This window comes from Erythranthe guttata, chromosome 11 (genome assembly GCF_056151865.1).
Source record: "Erythranthe guttata isolate IM_541 chromosome 11, IM_541, whole genome shotgun sequence".
NCBI classification, from domain to species: domain Eukaryota; kingdom Viridiplantae; phylum Streptophyta; class Magnoliopsida; order Lamiales; family Phrymaceae; genus Erythranthe; species Erythranthe guttata.
The window spans coordinates 4,364,243-4,384,525 of NC_142543.1; the positions used below are offsets into that span (position 1 = coordinate 4,364,243).

At 34.5% G+C, this 20,283-nt stretch overlaps 2 protein-coding genes and 2 long non-coding RNA genes across 7 annotated transcripts; 2 read left to right on the forward strand and 2 right to left on the reverse strand.

Annotated features, from left to right (window-relative positions):
* Positions 1 to 2,792: 2,792 nt before the first annotated feature.
* LOC148766827 (uncharacterized) lies at positions 2,793 to 4,703 on the forward strand. Of its 4 annotated transcripts, none has more exons than XR_016034509.1 (5): positions 2,911 to 3,357; positions 3,454 to 3,624; positions 3,726 to 3,810; positions 4,119 to 4,216; positions 4,320 to 4,703. It is a non-coding gene; the product is annotated as an uncharacterized LOC148766827 (long non-coding RNA). The 4 variants fall into 4 exon arrangements; XR_016034507.1 differs by having other exon boundaries at positions 3,722 to 3,810; positions 4,320 to 4,702; XR_016034508.1 differs by lacking the exon at positions 2,911 to 3,357 and adding an exon at positions 2,793 to 2,896 and having other exon boundaries at positions 3,454 to 3,810.
* Positions 4,704 to 9,155: 4,452 nt separating this feature from the next.
* Positions 9,156 to 12,245, reverse strand: LOC148766828 (uncharacterized). Its single transcript, XM_088825582.1, has 5 exons — positions 12,016 to 12,245; positions 10,556 to 11,516; positions 9,516 to 10,332; positions 9,323 to 9,398; positions 9,156 to 9,210 (listed from the first exon to the last, which is right to left on the reverse strand). Exons 1-5 carry the CDS (start codon positions 12,243 to 12,245, stop codon positions 9,156 to 9,158), a joined length of 2,139 nt encoding a protein of 712 aa, XP_088681708.1.
* Positions 12,246 to 12,695: 450 nt separating this feature from the next.
* LOC105971037 (phosphoribosylformylglycinamidine synthase) lies at positions 12,696 to 15,771 on the forward strand. Its single transcript, XM_012995884.2, has 5 exons — positions 12,696 to 13,156; positions 13,339 to 13,442; positions 13,738 to 13,851; positions 15,354 to 15,437; positions 15,571 to 15,771. The coding sequence occupies exons 1-5, from the start codon at positions 12,868 to 12,870 to the stop codon at positions 15,625 to 15,627; spliced, it is 648 nt and encodes a 215-aa protein (XP_012851338.1). The 5' UTR covers positions 12,696 to 12,867; the 3' UTR covers positions 15,628 to 15,771.
* A 2,986-nt stretch (positions 15,772 to 18,757) lies between these two features.
* LOC148766829 (uncharacterized) lies at positions 18,758 to 20,283 on the reverse strand. Its single transcript, XR_016034331.1, has 4 exons — positions 20,193 to 20,283; positions 19,866 to 20,014; positions 19,308 to 19,447; positions 18,758 to 18,956 (listed from the first exon to the last, which is right to left on the reverse strand). It is a non-coding gene; the product is annotated as an uncharacterized LOC148766829 (long non-coding RNA).

Genomic DNA, 20,283 nt, shown 5'->3' on the forward strand with positions numbered 1-20,283 from the left:
CGAATGTGTCCTGGTGAGAAACAGTAATGGCAAACATAACCTCTTATTCTGGAGTCTGGAGTAGTGGTTGTGGACTTCCTACATTCCTTTCTGTTTGCACCCTTTTCTTTTACAAAAACAATTTATTTCTTCTTAGCTGGCTTTATTTGTTTTTTGAACCCTAGCCCTTCATGTTTGTAGTGCTTTTCCATTGACACAATCTCATCAAGTTTAGTTGTGCCAGTGTTCATCCTCTTGATTGCTAGGGTTGCCTTTTTGAGTTCATCTTTCACCTTTTCCACTTCAAGATCCTTCTTAGTGATTCCAACCTCCAAATGTGTGATTGTTTCTTTGAGGGAGGAATTTTCCTTGTTGGCTGCATCTAGAGCTTGAGTCTTCTTCTCCAGGTCAAGAGCAAGTTTTCTACACATTTCTTCCTCATCACTAGTTGCTTCAATGCTGGATTCTGCTGCATTTAAAGAAATAGAGTTTAAACATGTATAATGATCAGTGTTTAACTCAGAAATTTCAGTTACTGAAAGTGTTTCAGAAAGTGTTGCAGCATCCAGGGAAACTCTTTGTGATTCTGTTTCAGAGGCATTTCCAGTGATATATCTGACAGAGAGAGCTTGTTTAGTGGATTGCTGTTCCTCTGTCTGTTCAGGTTGCTCTTCCTCCTCATCACTGACAGCACAAATCAAACTCATTCCTCTTCTTCTTAAGGTATTTGCACACTCATTTGCATAATGTCCAAATCCTGAACAAGCCCTGCATTTAATGTGATCTAAGTTAGGTGGTTCAGAATTTGAACGAACAAATGAAGAATTTTTAGAAGTGTTCTGAGAAGGTGTTTGAGAAAATGTTCTCTGTGAAGTAGATCTGTTCAGGGGCTGAGTTTGTCGATTTTGCGAAGAGCCATCTGGAAATAATTGTCTGGGCTTGATTCCACCTCGCCTGTATGCCCTATTGAATTTCTGAATTTGGAATGCAACATTGTTGAGACATTCCTCTGCATCATCATCAAAATCCGGAGCAACATCTTCTTTCTCCAATTTTGCCTGAAGTGCATTTGAGATAGCCTTTCCTTTCTCCTTTCTTTGATCTTCAAAGTTCATCTCTCTAGACTTTAGACTACCAATTAAGTCGTCCAGCCGTAGTGATGATGTGTCTTTGGCCTCCTCAATAGCAGTAACCGTCATGCTGAATCTTTCTGGGAGAGTTCTCAATACCTTATTCACCAATGTCTCATTGCTTAAAGGACCACCTAAGGATTGAAATTCATTGGCTAAATCAATCAATTTCTCATTGTACTGAGAAATTGTTTCAGTTTCTTCCATTCTCAGTCTCTCAAATTTGGAAGAGAGTAATCTGAGCTTGGTTCTTCTGACACTATCTGATCCTTCACAATGTAGCTGTAGAACCTCCCATGCATCCTTTGCAGAAGTGCATACTGAGATCAATTTAAACATTGTTAAATCTGCTGAATTGAAGATTGCATTCAACGCCTTGGAGTTTTGATTGGCATTTGATAGATCATCTGCTGTCCACCGTAACTCTGGTGTTGGAAATACATCCCCATCTGCATCTGTGATTGTTGGTGCCTTCCATCTAGTGAGAATGGATCTCCAGGCTCTCTCATCAATGGCTTTGATGTATGCCATCATCTTGACTTTCCAGTAGGTGTAGTTTGTGCCGTCGAGTACAGGAGGTCGCATAGAAGCAGTCATCTGAGTATCCATCACGAATTCGTTTCTGAAAAAATAGGAACAAACACTTAGTATACGTCAAGTGTTGGCTCTTGATGCCAATTGAAATAATTTATGGTCCCGAATTCGTTTAATACAGAGGTGTTGTCTAAAGTGTTATGACACTTGAACAAACATACAGCGGAAATATAAAACAAAGGAACAATACTCAGAATTAAAAATGTTCACAAGTAAAGACTTGTGAACTTGCCCTTTACAGGACGGAAAAATATATTAAAATCAGTATTCCAAGAATACAAACAGAAGAGGTGCGAAAACTTCTTCCTTATGAATGAATCTTTTTCAAGATCATTCTTACAATCAAATCTAGATACTAAAAGAAAAATATTAAAAATTCTAGATTTCAAAGAATGTACTCATAAGGAGTACGTACAGCAGATCCTAGAAAACACACTAAAATTCTCGAGATTAAAACTTCAGCTCTATTTTGTTACCTCGAAATCTGTACAAATCTTGAGTCTTGAGTTTGGTATTTATAGACTTGCCAATCTTCCACTCCTCAGCCCATGATCTGCAAGAAAACCAACCACAAGAGCACTCAAGATAATGGGTTAGTGGGTTAGTTAGGAAGTTAAGATAAATTCCATAATTAATTCCACTAAGCACTACTTAACCCACTAACTAAGATTTAGTTTAGAGTTTAAGAAAAGTTAAAAACACATTGTGAAATTAATTCACGTGTTTCAGTTATAAACTGGAGGCCTATGCACACTACACCAAAATGGACATTTTCTAATGGCACAAATTTGTGATTTCTAACAGATATATCCGTTAGTAATTACTAACGGATATTATCCGTTAGAATTAAACATATACGTTACAATTAATACTAAATTGTTTTTTTCTTGAATTTTAAATGTTTAATAATAATTCTAACGGCAAATATCCGTGAGTGCTATAGCAATCCAAATATTATAATAATTTAATAAATTAAAATAATTGTCACATTATATATTTGACTTTTGATTTCCTTTTCCACATTTTTATATAATTTCACATTTCCCTTCTTTTCCCCCAGTAAAAACCTTCGATGGCCTTTGTTGGCTGCCATTGCTTTCCATCTTTGCTCTGAGCCGCCCCCACAATCGCTGCCGCCACCTCCGCTGCTGCCGCTACTGCCGCCGCCGCCGCAAAGCCCTCGAAAATTTCAGGTATTCTCTCTCTCTCTTCCAATGTTATTCGTGTTTTATGGTTTTTGCAGAACACACCCTAAATTTGATTTTGTTTTTAAAATTAAGTGAAGTTTGAATTAATTTAGGGTTCTTAATCATATGTAATGATTATTGTCATATTCATTTTCGATTTCCTTCACCATTGATCTATATCCTACGGTTATTTCACCAATCTAATGAATGCGCATTGAGTACTGATACCCATTTTTCAGTTTTGATTTTTTGTCATGGGTGCCGGTTTATTTTATCGATTAAAAAAATTAAAATGATTTTTTGGTGTGTTTTGTGTTTTATGGAACTAGATTTATTACTTCATAAAAATATATAATATTTGCCTGAAGAGAGAGACAACAATCATGTTTTGTGTTTTTTCTTAAATCTGCCATAGGAGTGGAGATACAAGGCTGGTCGGTAGAGATTGTATGGATTTGCTTTCATGTGTAAGATCTCTAATATATATGGTTATGTGGTTAAATAAATATATTCACTTATTTGTATTAGATTTAGGAGAGTTTTTTTCTCCATCGATTATGCAGGAAAATTGCGGGTCTTATCTCAAGGAGAAGTTCGAGTTATCCTCAGAACACATTCTCATGTGTGGAAAGATTCACATTACGTTGAAGTTGCTACCTTAACTAGGTATACAAGGTTATTGGACATGAATTGAGATTTACTGCTCCTCATTTTGAATTAACTAAGTATACAAGGTTATTTCTCTTTCAATATTCTGTCAATTATTTGTTCTTTGAATAACCGTTTAGATTTTGATTTGACCGATTTACATTTTATACAATAATAATCTAGTTAGAAGTTTAAGGCCTGGAGATTTTGGCAGACATGTCACCGTCGATAGCTTGATGTTGCTGGTAGAGAAAAGATTCTTCAATCTTCGGGTTAGTTATCTCTTATGGAAACTGTTATATACTTCGGCTTAATATGCTATAAATGTATATGCATTAGTTTGAAAATCTAGGGAAATATACTGTTGTGCATATTTTGTCCAACTTCGAGTTAATTTCTATTGTATTTTGGTGTCTTCATCTATATTTCAAATGTTGCTTCAAAGTTGTTCTATTTTCAGAGGGTTTGGTTGGCCATATTAAGGTAGAGATGGTCTTTGCGATATTGGTAGTAAATTTGTAACGAATTATTGTTGTTTTGAAGGATGTTGAATTTGATAAGGTTTCATATTGAACACCAGGTTTCACCAGAGCAGATTTGCAGAACCTGATGAATGAACCGCAACCATACCTGCAGCCAGACGTGAGCTTAAGGAGCTGAAAAATGTTGAACAAAATGGTATAAACTATTTTTTTGACAAAGTATTATCATGAGTTGACCATAGAGAGAGGAGTTTTTTATCTTTTGATTTCCTTAACTTTCTGATAACTATTGAATTCAGCTCAAAATAATCTGAATACCAGAACTTGGGAATACCTAGCTATTGTCCCCAGCTACAGGTTATTGGAACAATGCTTGGTGGAAAAAACTATGGACAGCTTGATAATTCACCAATTTTATGGTACCCGACCGACATTGTTCAAGGGATACGTTAATTTTCTTGAGATTTGGTTAGTTGTATATGTGTTTATGTACTATGTTCTGTTATTATGTATACATTTACATGAGTGTTAGGAACTTGCGGTTAATGCACAAAATCATGGAGAATGAATTGTAATGGTGGAATGTATGTATCGGTTTTTTGAATTCATTTTGTTATTTGTATAATGTAGTACTTATGTAATGAATACGAGTTCCAAATTTAGAGCGCATATTATATATATGTGTGTGTGTGTGTGGTGGGGGTGGGGCGGGGGGGGGGGGGGGATTATTTTTAATTTTTTTTTTGTTTCTTTCTTTAAATTTTCTAACAGCTATATCTGTTAGAAATGTAGGAGGAAGTGTTACATTTTGAACTGTTACAAAGATATTTCTAACGGATAAAAACTGTTAGAAATATTTATGTTTCTAACGGTTTATTAATTATTCTAACGGATTATATCCGTTAGTAATTTCAGGCCTTAAATTTCTAACGCAGTATTTCTAACGGTTTTACTCCATTAGAAATAATTTTTGTAACGGATATATCCGTTAGAAAATAGCCTTTTTGGTGTAGTGGCAGTTATGACCGATCAACAATCTGTTGAAGATTTCAGCAGATTGTACACTATTTATCTGTTTAATACTATTCTACTGCCAAAGGGTAACAAAACGTTAGAAAGGTGGGTTTATCCGCATGTAGAAGATTTGGAGGTTTTAGGGTCTTTTGCATGGGGAAAGTTGGTATATGATACTCTTGTTGAGAATATGGAGATGTATCTGAAGGGGGGGTTAAAGTATTTTGATGGATGCACTATCTGCTTATTGGTAAGTGATATCTAATAGTGAATATATATTATATTATATTGAATATACCAATTAATAATAGTTCCAAAATACGCAGGCATGGGTGCATGAAAGGATCACGTCGCTAGGGGTTTCCACCAGCGTTTACAAATTTCCCCGGTTCTTCCGGTGGCGAGACAGCAAAATCCCAATCGATGAAGAAGCAGCTAGGTTGCTTTTTGATCAGATAAAACAAGTACAGGTAACACTTTGAGTTACAAAATATATAATGTATTAGGTATTTGCTAACAATTTTTTTACGTTTATTAGGTTATACCATTTTCTGTGTACCCAAAAGAGAAAGCGTTGCTTTCTCCGGTTTTGGAAGTAATTTCTGGTCCAGTTGTTGGAATTAGTGCTGATAGGTTTGTTGAAATAAGTTCTGAAGGTAGTGAAGATGAGATTGAAGACGTGGAAGCAACACCTGTAAGTCATTAATACAATAAACCTTGAACTTCATACTTCCGTTCACATTGGAACATACTATATGTCAACTAATATAATACTATTGTATAACATGTTTCGTACTATTGTTTTTTTTAGTTGCAGCATAAGAAGAATAAAATAAAAAGGAAGAGGGGGAATGTAACAGAAGAAGACAATAAAGAGAAAAAAATGCAGAGTAAGAGAAAGAAAGAAAAAGAGATAGAGAAAGAGAAGGAGATAGAGATATGGAAAGAGCAGGAGAAAGAGAAAGAGAAAGAGAAAGAGACAAAGAGAGAGAATGAGAGAGAGACAGAAAAAAAGAGAGAGACAGAGACAGAGAAAGAGATAGAGATAGAGGAAAGGGAAAAAGAAGGAGAAAAAAATGAAGTAGAGGGGATGGAAGGTGAAGGAGAACGAAGTGAAGAAAGAGAGAGAAATCAAGGAGACGAAAGTCAAAGTCAAAGGCCAAAGTCAAAGGCCAAAGTTCCATGCGTGCGAGGACGAGGACGAGGACGTGGTCGTAAACAAGTTCCTGTGTCCAAGGTTTCGGTTTCAGTCCCTGGGATCAAGGTTTTTATGATTATATTAGTATTACATTATTATTATTCTTTGTCATAATTGGTGTGATTTATTCGTTATATAGACTGCCGATTATTACCGGGGAAGAAAGGACTACGTACGTCGTGACCAAATATCCGAAGAAGAGAGGATATTGTTGGATCTGTTCTTGGAAAGTGTTGATTTAGGGTAAGAGCACAACCACCTTGATAGTACATGTTAATGTCTTTAATGGTATATGTCAAGTGAATACATAGTACATGTTGACTGCATGTTATAGTATGTAGTAACTTTGTACATAGTATAAGTTTACTTATCCAATGGTACATGTTGACTGCATGTTATAGTATGTAGTAACTTTGTACATAGTATAAGTCTACTTATCCAATAGTATATGTTGACCACATGTTATAGTATGTAGTAACTTTGTACATAGTACAAGTTTACTTATCCAATAGTACGTGGTTATGTCTTACTGTAGTGAAACTATTGTGGAGAGAGGCCCACATCAATTGACGGGAAGGCATATGCGCGAACTTTTATTTGATGAAATGCTGAGTGCAGAACACATAGATTTGTACTTGAATCTATTATGTTCCGAATCTATCATGAACCAGCATGGACATGAGATTGATTACCTTGACTCCCCTGCCCAGGTATATAGTGGTTTAACAAATAATTTTGCATACATTACAATGTTTATCTAATATTCTCTATTATGTTTCGTAGCAAGAGTTAATGTCGCGACCTCGGGTGGACGTAGAACGAATGAGCGATGCCAAGTTTGATCGTCTTCTCAATGATTTTACTATTTTTGGAACGATGGCTTTTGACAAGCTAAACACAGCAAATATCTTCAGTAAAACATTTGTCATGATACCTATCAATTCCAGTGAACACTGGTTCCTGCTTGTTCTGAACCCAATAGATAAATGTATTTACCATTGGAACTCCATAGACTATTCTCCGAATTTCCCAGGAATTGCGGATTATGTCGTAAGCCCATATTCTTGTAATTAGTTATTCTTTATTCTTGCGAATTGTGGTAGACTAATATAATATTTTATTTTTGTAGGCCTCGTTTTACAGCAAGGTGGTTGAAAGAAGGTCTGGGTTGGAGATACAATCGGAAGCTAAATGGGTTCATGGATGCAGGCAGCAGGATGGGAACCTTGATTGCGGCTTGTTTGTCTGCATGTGGGCATATTGTCATGCTGTAAACAGTGAAGATATTTGGTTTAAGGCAAAAACTTGCGATATCAAAATACTTCGCCCAAAACTAGCAGCTATTTTTCTGAGGCATCGGGGAGTAGAAGTGGAAGCTAAATATGAAATAGATCTGGCGTTATTGTGAAAAAAACTGGGAGTGGAAGTGTTTTGGGGTTCTTGTGTTTTTTGTAATTAATTAATGAACAGGTGAATGTGTTTTTATGCCATAAACAATCTGTCCTTTTGTTGTAGAGCTAATAATACTATTGATTAGCTCTACTCGTACTTTTTCATTGTATACATTGTACTATATGTTTCGATGAAATGTACTTGCCTTTTGAACACATGGTACTTTATTTTGCGATTAATTAGTTTGTATAAAGAATATAAGCGTACCATAAAAATGAGCAACAAATACTTTCTAGTCCATTCGAAGATACCTTGTCAACAAAAGACTTGTACTTATTTGATGAACAAAGCGTACTTCACATGTGTATTCACGAAAAACTTACCATAATCGATGTTGATCGACTCCCACATTGTCTCCATTTATGTTTTAGATGATTATCTTAAGGTAGGTGAGCATTATTGTTGCGTTTGGTATACAAGATCCCATAAATATGTTGAATTTCATACATGATACTCATATACTATACAATATATTCATACAAGTCTACAATGCTCAAGTGTAAAACTAATATTTTCCTCAATTTTTACCATAGTCGATGTTGATCGACTCCCACATTGTCTCCATTCATTCTTAATAGTCTTAAACTGAAGAGTTGTGTCTTAAAATGCGATCATATGGATGCATTGGCCCGACAATAATATATAGAGTTTAAAAATACTATATGAATGGCAAACATATACTTTATCAGTGAAAAAATCGTACTATAGTTACGACTCACGTGTACTTTACCAGCATATTCATTGTACTTAATTGATGAATAAAGCGTACCATCTTCACGAATAACCCGAACTTTACCAGCTTATACATTATACTTAATTGGTGAACAAAGCGTACTATATTCATGAATAACCCGAACTTTACCAGCTTATACATTGTACTCTTATGTTCACTAATTAAACAACAGTACATAGGTTTTACATAGCATGTAGACTGCAAATATTACTAGATTCAACACTATCAAACTATGAACTACTCCACCTTCAGAATTGCAATTCTTCACTTCACTTTCTTGATGGACTTGGTTCATCGACGCACTTGTAGCTTCATTTTCTTCACGATTTGAGTTGGAAAAAGTTTGCCCAACTTCAAATGGTTCACACCAATGGGAGTAGCCATGGTGTGGGCAACAGTAAAATAACCTTCCGGGATTCGAAATAGTTTCTGAAACCATGATTATTGTTTTCTTCCCACAATCAAGACGCTTGCATTTCCCTTTTTTGTATTTTAACCCACTCATTTGAGTGGTGCTACTCGAAGAAGCCATGAATTAGAAACAAATGAGCCTATGTGTCATTTATGGTCATATTATGACTTGACTAGTTCTGACAATAAGCAACGGCTATATTAGTTTGTAACGGTCATAAATTGAGTAAGTCTATCTCATAGATTTAGTTTGTAACGGTCATAAATTGAGTAAGTCATACCATCCTATCTCATATCCAATACCATTTGTAAATAAAAATAGTACCATTAGACTGAAAATGATAAACCATCAATGAACAGAGTACCTAATACATAGTACAAACTACAAATAGAAAAAAACATAGTGCAAATTAAACATAGTACATAGTGCAAATTAAACATAGTACAAAGTTCAAATCAACATAGTACAAATCACATAATAATAAAGTACAAACAGCCAGTTTTCATTCACTTCAATCACTTGAATAACATAATGGGCAATCATGTAAGCTCTCCTCCATCTTGTCCTCCCTGATGAAAAACATAAAATTTACATTAGAAACAAAACTAGTTAGTTTAAGTAACACAAATGCAGACAGTATTTACATTAAAAAAAAATTGCTAGTCAGATTGGTTGTGTGCAAGTACGACGATTGTGTCCAGGCTTCCCACAACGAGTACACTTCAGTTTACGAGTTTGCACTTGTGAAGGAATTCTTTTTGTCTTTCTACGTCCCGGTCGAGTTCTCGAATCAGGTGCATTAACAAAGACATCGGGCGGAGCATTACACGCATCGTACAAGTCAAAGTCCTCATCAAACGAGGGAATTGGGTTAATCGTGAATTGATATACCTGTTTGTACGTATCAATATGAAAGCATGGATCAACAAACTCATATACTGAGTATCCTTTTGACTCCAAACATGCACATGCATGTTTGCATGGAAGTTTCTCTAATTGCCATGCTTTACAAGAACAAGTCTTGTGCTGCAAGTCAACCTTATACGACTTGTCCTCATCATATACCTCAAAAGCGGTACTACTTGATCTACAATATTTTAAGGAATGAGAGGCCATATGATTGATTGTTAATCTCTTTAGAATTTTCTTGCACAATATGCCAGTCATTGCCAAACTTTTTCCTTGTCGTTTAACTAGCATCTCCATTATTTTGATCCGTATGTGATCAATCATGGATGGAACAGGCAAAGATCGGGCATCTTTAACCCAACCATTCCAATTTTCTGCCTGATTATTGTTCACGATTCCCCATCTTTCTCCAGAAAAATAGGCATTGGCCCAATGATTTGGATCATAATTCGAAATAAATGATGCCGCGAGAGGCATAGATTGCACTATACGAGAAATAGTTGCATCGAACTCCTGCCGAGTAGGGGCATATGCAGCATTATGTAAAACACTCGCCCAATATAACTTGTTGTGCAATGGGTACTTCCTCAGGACCTATATTATTTTGAAACATGTTATACAAATGTATGAAACATGCTATACAAATGTATGAAACATGCTACACAAATGTATGAAACATGTTATACAAAAGTATGACACATGTTACACAAATGTATGAAACATGTTATACAAAAGTATGAAACATGTTATACAAAAGTATGACATGAGGTGACAAATGGTACGTTCCAATTTGCCTTTTTAAAGAGAATCAAAATACCTGAGTTCTAAAGTTATCCACCAAGTGTCGCAAACAATATGCATGGTGGCTACTAGGAAATACCAACGGGACGGCTTTAAGAAGCCCCGAATGACGATCAGAGAAAATGGTAAAAGATCTATTGTCATTGTGACGATCTAGAATTTGTTTCAATTTAATGCAAAACCACTCCCAGTTTTTATCATTCTCAGCATCAACAACTGCGTATGCCAATGTATATAAGGAATCATTTGGATCCTTGCACACAGCAGAAAGCAAGCATCCTTTGTACTTATTTTTAATGTGAGTCCCATCCAAACATATCATCGGCCTACACCGACGAAAGCCGGAAATAGAACTCCCAAAACTAATAAATATTCGAATAAACTTTTGAGTAGCAGGTTCAATCTCATACTCTGCCATGCTACTAGGGTTATGCATTTTTAATGCACGACAATAGCGTCTCAGTTTATCATAACATGTCGTCTCATCACCATGGATATCACGCATGGCTTTTTCTTTACCCCTCCATGCTGTGTAGTACTGAAGCTCCAGACCATAATCGTCTCGGATATCTTCTAACATACCACATGGTTTGTAAGCTGGCTGCGTTCTCAATTTTCGTTTCATAATTTGGGCAATCCATGTAGCATCGGCTTTAGGATGACCCCTTGTACGAAGAGTAGCATCAACACAAGTGTGCTCAAGATTGCACTTGCGAATGCTAAATAACTTATCTGACTTGTACAATGATGCATAAACCCTCCATTTGCAGTTTTCGTCAATGCATACTGCTATGATCTTTTGTTGATCATTTTTCATGTACTTAAATGATCGATTATTAGCAATAGAATAGTTTTTCAGCATATGCCTAAAATCATCAGGATCTTTAAAAAACTGATTCTCCCCACGGATGCAATGTCTCCATGCATTAATTGAATTTCCAAGCGGATTACCCTCGATTTCCATCGATTGATCGCCGCTTTTGGTTTCAAAAAAAATTTAAAAATGGATTACAATAGAGTGGAATCCAAATAACAATGTACATGAAAGTATCATAACAATGCACTGGTTCCATACTATCTTCTCCATTCTATAATACTAAGTTTTCCCACAAATAGTACCAAGTTTACCTATCACCCATACTATTCAGATGAAGGTTACGTACTATCTTCCCCATTATATGATACTATGTTTTCCCACCAACAGTACCAAATTTACCTATCACCCATACTATTCAGATGAAGGTAACGTACTATCTTCCTCATTATATGATACTATGTTTTCCCACCAGCAGTACCAAATTTACCTATCACCCATACTACTCAGATCAAGGTTACGTAGTGTAAGTACCATACGTCCATACCATATTTATATTAGCATGATACTATTATGTGCCATATTTTATACTATGTATCACACAATAATTAACAACCATAAAGAAATGCATTTCAGCAGTACAGAAAAAGATGGAGACCTACCAGCCATCGGTGCGAACCCTCTTTCCACGCGAATTAGCTTCATCTTTGCACATCACGACAATGTCGACCACACTCATCTTCATTATCAGATGCAATGCAACCATATTCTCCACATCTTCATCACTGCCCAATGTCACATACAATCTTTCCCGAGGAGCCAAGTATTGGAGGATCAGTGCATCTGGATGGATATGATTCCATTTGTTGATAATAGCACCATATATCTCCATTAAGGTCGAATTACTTTTTATGGAAATAATGTGAAGTTGATTTTTGTATCGACAACTTCCAAGAATCACAGTGGGTAAATCATTAGATACATCATTTGTAGCCATTGTGGGGTGGGTGGGTTTTACAGTGATTTTTCGCCGGAAAAAGAGCAAACCAGAGGAGAGAAAGAGAGAAGAAATAGAGAAGAAAGAGAGCAGATGAAGAAAGAAAGAGAAGATGAAGAGAGAGAAAAGCAGGAGAGAGAAAAGCAGGAGAGAGAAAATGGTGAGAGTGAAAAGAGAATATAATAAAATATTCAAAATTCACATTTGGGACTGATCTGCATGTCAGACGCGTGAATAGGGACTGAATTGCTAGGGGAAACTACCTAGGGACTGATCTGTGAGTTGAGTTTTGAATTAGGGATTTATCTGTAGTTTCCCCTTTATTTGGCCATAATAATAATATATAAAAAGAAAAAGAAAAAGAAAAAGAAAAAGGGTAGTGTAATAGATAACACAAGCAAGAAAAAAACGCCAACAATTTCTAATCAAAACTACACAATACTACATAAACAGAAAAAAGCCCAAACTAAAAAAAAATCTGGCAAAGGCAGTGTTGAAACTCAAGCTCTGAACAAAAATGGCGTGCAGGACTGCGTTGAGGACCGTCTTCTTAACCGGACCATGGCTGCCCTTACCTTCCGCCGCCACAAATAAATTCTCCATTTTTCTCACACCAATCAAGAAATTATCATCAACAACACCCACTCCTAATTCAAATTCAAATTCAAATTCAAATTGCGGCTGCCAAATTGCAGTTAAATCCAAAAGTTTCGCAAGTAATTGCTCCAACATCGGAAACCCATCTTCGTACGCCGACGATTCCGAGCAGGGCCCACCTCAAGAAGCCGTTCTCAAGGCCATTTCAGGTTTCAATTTTATTAATTTTTTTTTTTTTTGAAAATATTTATGTGAATCTTTTGTTTTTGTTGTTGTTTTTGTTATCTTCTATCTGTTATTTTTTTTTTTTTTTTAATTTAATTGCTATTACGAGTGTTTGTTTAGAAAAAGGGTTAACCAAGAAAAAATTCGTGTTTTTCGGAATTGGCAGAAGTTTCGAAAGCCGAAGGGAGAGTTGGGCAAACCACCAATGTAGTAATTGGAGGTACGGTTGCAGACGATTCATCCAATGAGTGGCTTGCTCTTGATCAGAAGGTAATGCATGCTTAGAGGCTGTTTGGCTAAGCTTATAAGCTGTTAAAAACATCTTATACGATAAGCCGTTGTAGAGCTTTTAAGATCTTTTCTAAAAAGTACCTCTACTCAATTAAGATTTTATAATGAGTGAAAATAGCTTATAAGCTCAGTATCCAAACACTTTAGAAATTAATTTTGAAAATAAGACGTTACAGTTTATCAGCTCTTAAAAACAGTTTATCAGATGTTTAAAAGAACGTAATCGCGTATAGCATGATTTCCTTAATTTTGTATTTATTGTTTTTTATGACAGGTGAACTCATATCCAACGGCTAGAGGATTTACGGCAATCGGAACGGGAGGTGAGGATTTTGTGCAGGCCATGGTTGTTGCTGTTGAATCCGTACTTCAACAGCCTATCCCACAAGTAAGCATCTCTTTTTTCCGGGAATTTTCATCTGCTTCTTTTTTTTTTTTTTTTCTTTTATTGTTTAAAAAAAAATTGATCGATTGCATTTGATTTGTCCTTGTCTCTAAAAATGAATTTTATTTGCTTCGATTTCGACAACTGTATTTTCAGATGTTCCTTTCAAGACATTCAGTAACTTTTCTAAATATTATTGGTTTTCGAGAACAGCTCTGTAATTCAAGCTAGTTTACGGTAACAAATTTAACTTTCCAATCCAAAGTCGTAATCCGAATTCGTAGAGTAGCCTTCCCCTACTCCTTCACAGTTGCATCTTGATGTGATTTTAAGACGAAACTGCCACAAGATTTAGATTAGATATGTTTTAATTTCAGGTTTTTGAAATAGTTTTCCTCTTCATTTTTTGTCTTCGATAGAATAGATTTATTATACTATTAAATCTGTCTTAATATACTGTTTTGGAGTGTCAACCTCTTTTATACTATTACGGGTAAATAGCACTTAACCCCCCGTTTGAACTTTATTCACATGACCCCCTATAGTTTGAACTTTGTGCACATGACCCCCCTGTAGTTTTAACATAAGCACATAACTCTCGTATGATATTCCACTTGGTAAACAGTCATGCTCATTAGAAAGAGAAAATTATTGAAAGTACAAGGGGTGTTATGTGCTTATATTAAAAGTACAAGGGGATCGTGTGCTATATTGGAAGTACAAGGGGGTCATGTGCAAAAAGTTCAGACCACAGGGGGTTAAGTGCTATTTACCCTACTATTAAATCAATTTGTACACTCCAATTGAATCTAGTTGTGTATCCATTGAATTGTTAAGTGTAGATGATTGCTTAATCATAGGTTAATTATGTGCTCTTGAATATGAAACCCGAAACCTATAGCACAAATAAGAAAGTTATAAATGGCATCAATTTATACTTTTACTTGACGTGCTCGTTTATTTCCGAAAACCATGGATTTGCTTTTCAATTTGAAGTTCTTTTTTTCACTCTCTGCCCATCCTTCAGGTCATATTTCTCATAATAAATATTTAAACGTACGAACATACCGCATGCATTTTGGTTCGTTAATTTAAAAGCCTAGTCGTGCTTTAATTATTAATTCAGCAAAAGTTTCTTTCACACAACCTTGTACAAAACAGCACTATCGTAATCAGTTTGTACTTCACTTTTAATTTTTATTTTTAATCGAAGATAATTTCCCTCTCTTTTCTCTTTCGATCGGTTTGTACAATTGGTGAAGCCTCTTGCTTTCTCGACTAGCAATAACCGAATACTTTTTATTGGTTCTTTTTTTTCCCTCTCTTTTCTTCTTGTTATATCATATTATTCTCACTTGGGTCGCCTTTGTTTTTTCTTCTTTTTAATAAATAAATAAACTAAAAATAAATGTATAGATGCTTAAATTTTCGTTACTAATTTAGTAGATTGCGTTTAACGACTGTAAGGCAGAGAAGTTAATGTTGTAGTTGTACACTAAAAACAGGGTCAGGTGAAACAGAAGATCTCATCAGGTGGCAAGTATGTATCTGTAAACATTGGACCTGTTCAAGTTCTTTCCAGTGAGCAGGTACACACAATCTCTCTCTCTCTCTCTCTCTCTCTCTCTCTCTCTCTCTCTCTCTCTCTCTCTCTCTCTCTCTCTCTCTCTCTCTTGTGTGTGTGTGTGTGTGTGACATAATTGAGTCACATATAATTTTCAGGTGCAAGCGGTATACAATGCGATGAGAAGAGACGACAGGATGAAATATTTTTTGTAAGATCTATTTCCGATTAGATTTTGTATAGAAGGCTAAAATCATGTAGAAACGGCATGCTTTGCTCCTATTTTTATTTTATTACTTTTACTATCCAACATTAATTTTCATACTAATCGTTTATTTACTTACGCACATGCGTACATACACGGATTTGTTGATTTAGCTAATATTTTTCATTACCCCGCACGCACGTATGTTTTCTCGTTGATTGAATCGTGTTGCCTATAAGCCTGCTGTCAATGCATCACTGTCACTGTATCTTTTAAGTTCAATTTAAAATGATTGCATTCATATGGAGCAAGTTTTTAGCTATAATATGCCACTCAAACTTGTCTTTTACATGTAAACTAATTCATTACTTTGTTTAAGTTTTTATTCCCAGCTCTTGGCTTATTTCAGTGGATTGTTTATAATTAATTTCTATTCCGTTCCAATAAAATAGGAAAATTGGAAACTGAAAATTGAAATTTTGGGAATTGTGACGAAAAAACTTGTGTTCAAATCAAAATTTTCAAATTGGAATTGGTGGAGTTGAGAACTCTATTTTCTTATTCGGTTTTGTACAACCTACACCTGGTGAAATACACCATGTGCTTTTAAACCGTAGATTTACACATAATAACACACATACATACACAACAATGTGTATGTGTGTTTAACGGGTAGTATTTATATAGATCTGTGGTTTAAAACCACATGGTGTATTTTACCAAGTGTAGGATCTCAATATAAGATACATTATCATATTGACATTATTAAACATAGTTTTTGGAAAGTATTAGAATTTTCTGCAATGATTTCGGAAATGAAAATTGGATTGAGAATTGAAATTCTTATATATACTCCAACTTCTTCTTTTTGTTGAAAAAATTGAAATTCAAAATTTTGATACGCGGAATTAGATTATTGTTCCAAAATCAAAAATTAACAATTATTGGCTCTGCACTTTGTTGTTTTCTAGTAATGAAGAAACTCGCAACCAACTATATTGCGTGTACTGGGTAAAACCTACACTCTCGTATAATAGCTTGCAAACTCACACGAGAGACTTAAACTACATTGAGCTAATCATTGTGATTAGCTCCATCTCACGACCATTGACAAAGATATTCGAACTTTGAACAATTAATACATGCTCACTTACTGCAATTGCTAAATCATCGCATGCGATCAATGTATAATACTTGTTGAAGAGAGGAAATATGAGTTTGGAGAAAGTAATTCCAGAAGATGCCGATTTAGCAAAATTCCAAGGATGTAAGAAAATTATAGGCATCGTTGTTAGTGGGTCAGCATCTTTGACCAAACAATCTTGACTTTTTGACCCTTATACGTACCAATACTTTCTTTTCATTACCACTTCCATCATCTTCATCGTCATCTCAAACTAATTCAAGCATATTCCCAAACTTTTTCATTTTTAATTAAACCCCCTACTTAATATGAAGGCTTACTTATATTCATGTCAAATATAACTATGGGTAAATTACGGCCATCCACGAGGTAAAATTAAATTACAAAAAAAATTCTTCATATTTGAATAATTACAACCATTCTCTTAACTGTCAATTTTCTTACAAGTCCACCATTGCGGTGGCTAATTTAGTTGAATCTTTTAAATTATATGGAATATTCTCCAGTTTGTACCCGTTTTACCTAGGGCTGGGCATTTGGGATCGGGATTCGGGATCCCGTCCCGTCCCGATCGGGATTTTACTATTTGGGACTAAAACTTCGGGAATTCGGGATTATGGGATTCGGGATTGGGATTAGGAACAAATACGGGATCGGTATTAGGGAATTGGTTCAATCCCGATCGGGATATTTTAATCCCGAATTAGGAAAAAACGAAAAAAAAAACTAATAAATACACACACACACACACACACACACACACACACACACACACACACACACATATATATATATATATATATATATATATATATATATATATATATATATTGTTTCAACTTATTTTTACATTTTTAAAATTTTAGTTGTTCCAAGTTTTGTGGTAAAAATAAAGGGGCAATTTGCTATAGGTCCCTCTATATTATAATTTATGTGTGTAAATCCAAGCAAAATTTAATGTTTTAATAAATTAATAATATTTATTATGGCAAAAATACCCTTAATTAAATAAAATTAAATCCCTAAAAATCTCTCTATCATAACAAATTCCCAAACATCTCTCTTCCAAATATTAACTAAAACAAATAAATTAATTCATAACAAAAATATACAATTTATTTTACAAACTCATACTCTAAAAACGTCACCGCAGCCCCACCACCGCCTATGATCCGGAAACTGTGACGTCTATGACTCCGCGAACTGCAAATAGCAAACTGAAAATTAGATTTTATATTACTGAATTGCAAACAACAAAATACCTATGATTTCGCCAAATGCAAACAACAAACTAAAGAAACAAAATTCATAATTTATATTACTAAATTACAAACAAAAAATTACCTATGACTTCGCCAAATGCAAACAGCAAACTGAAGAAAAACATTCAGCAAAACTTGCATTATTGAATTGCAAGCAATAAACTACCTATGACCTTGCCAAATGCAAACAGCAAAATGAAAAAAAAAACTAAAAAAAATCAGCATCATTAAAAACATCAACCAAAAAATTGTCTATAGAACAATTTGCAAACAACAAAATATTAAACAAAATGTTTGTAAAATGTAACTTAAGACATACCTTGCAAATTGTCACTACAACAAAAATCATTTATTAGGACACACGAAAGTGTCCCAATATATACCATATTGGGACACTTATACTTTTAGAGGCAAATAAGATATATGTCGCATAGTTGCGTGTTGCAATAGATCGTGGGACACTTATTATATGCCCCAATAAATCTTTCTTCTCGAGATACATATTTGTGACCCATTAGAGTATTTTGGAGACACAAATATATGCCGTATAAAAATATGACATTTTTTTTGCACAAAATCGTTTTGCCATTAAAATTTAAATATTATATTTGTTTCTACAATATTTCTATACTAAAATTACATACACAATAAAATTCTAAATAAATAATCAAATAAAAGAAAGATTCTCAATTTTCATTCATCACAATTTTCAACTGTATTTAATCACTACCGTAAACAAACACTAACACTCTGCTACAATGAATCTCTCAATAATCAATCATGTCTTAAAATACAAAATTATCATATCTAGAACTTAACACTAGTTTTCTAAAAAATAATGAGAAAATGTCTTGAATAAAATCCAGTGGCGTAAATTTAGCTCTCATCATTTTTTAGGCGGCATCAACAATTAATCTCGTCATCCAAAATAACCTGCATGCATGCACAAGAATATACATCAATTAGTAGCAAGAAATCAAGTTATAAGTACAATACTATTGTTAATATCAGTAATAACATCCACAAATACAAAATATTAAATCTCTCAAATAGTGTTTTTAACATTCATAAGAGCCATAAACTCAGAAAAGTTTAAAAAATATATAGACATGCACTTCAAAGAGAAACAAAAATTAACATAGAAGAATATGAACAAGGCATGAAAGAAGATTAATAAAACTCTAATCGAATTTCTTGTCTCGTTTCTAATAGTATTTGGCCCCTAAAGAACATACCACAAATAGATTTACATTGCCAAAAACTAAAATTGAAAAGAAATAACACCTGAATTGTCTTCATTGAAGGTTTTGTGCGTATTTCTCGGATAACTTGTTATTCTCTTCAAGTTTCCAACCCTTGGAGTTCTTTATCAGGCCATTCTTAGCATTCGCCAATCTACCATCTTGCTCCCTTAACGAATTTCTCTATGATCAAATATTAAAAAGAATCAAAAAACACATTCTAGAAAACCGGGACAATTATAGATGACAGAAATGAAGAACACTTCTTGCTTGATAATACATAAACCAAAGAACTTTTACAAAACAAATAAATTTGAGGTTAACCCTTGCGACCTGCACAAAAAAAATAGACAAAAGAAAAAGGGAAGATAAGTCAACTCATCATTGCAAACAAGATCAGCAAGGTGATAAAAACAAAGCAAATATAAATACTTATCTCTTGCAGTGTTTATAGTATTAGTGAAAAGCCTCAAATTGTGATCTCACAGAACATATAATTCATAGAACATAGAGACGAATGAGCAAGTTTAACAAACTACTGAGTAACACTAAATGATCACGAACATCTTTCAAGGCATTATATCAACAGATAATTCAATACCTGGATTATCTTGACTGTTCGGTTTTTGATCTTTTTGAGACAGATTCTTATTCTCTTCCGAATATACAATATAGAGAACGACTTTGTTAAAGCCACCATCAGAATTTAGAAAACCTTACATCAAGCTCCAACCCTTCATGAAGTTCTCCCTAAATCAAATGTGAAGAAGCACACTTAAAAAATAGGACATTTACAGAGGAAGAAAATAAGGAAAAATAAGGATACAGAATTTTGTACTACACAATCAAGAACACCAACCCAATAAATCTATTTGAGCTTTAGCTTGTGACCTGCTCAAAAACAAATATAATAAAAATAAAAACTTACCATCGCGACCAAAAACCCCCAATCAGAGATAATTGTTGTAAACCAATTTCCCTGGTATTCCGATTTCGTTTTTCGATGTATATATGCAAAT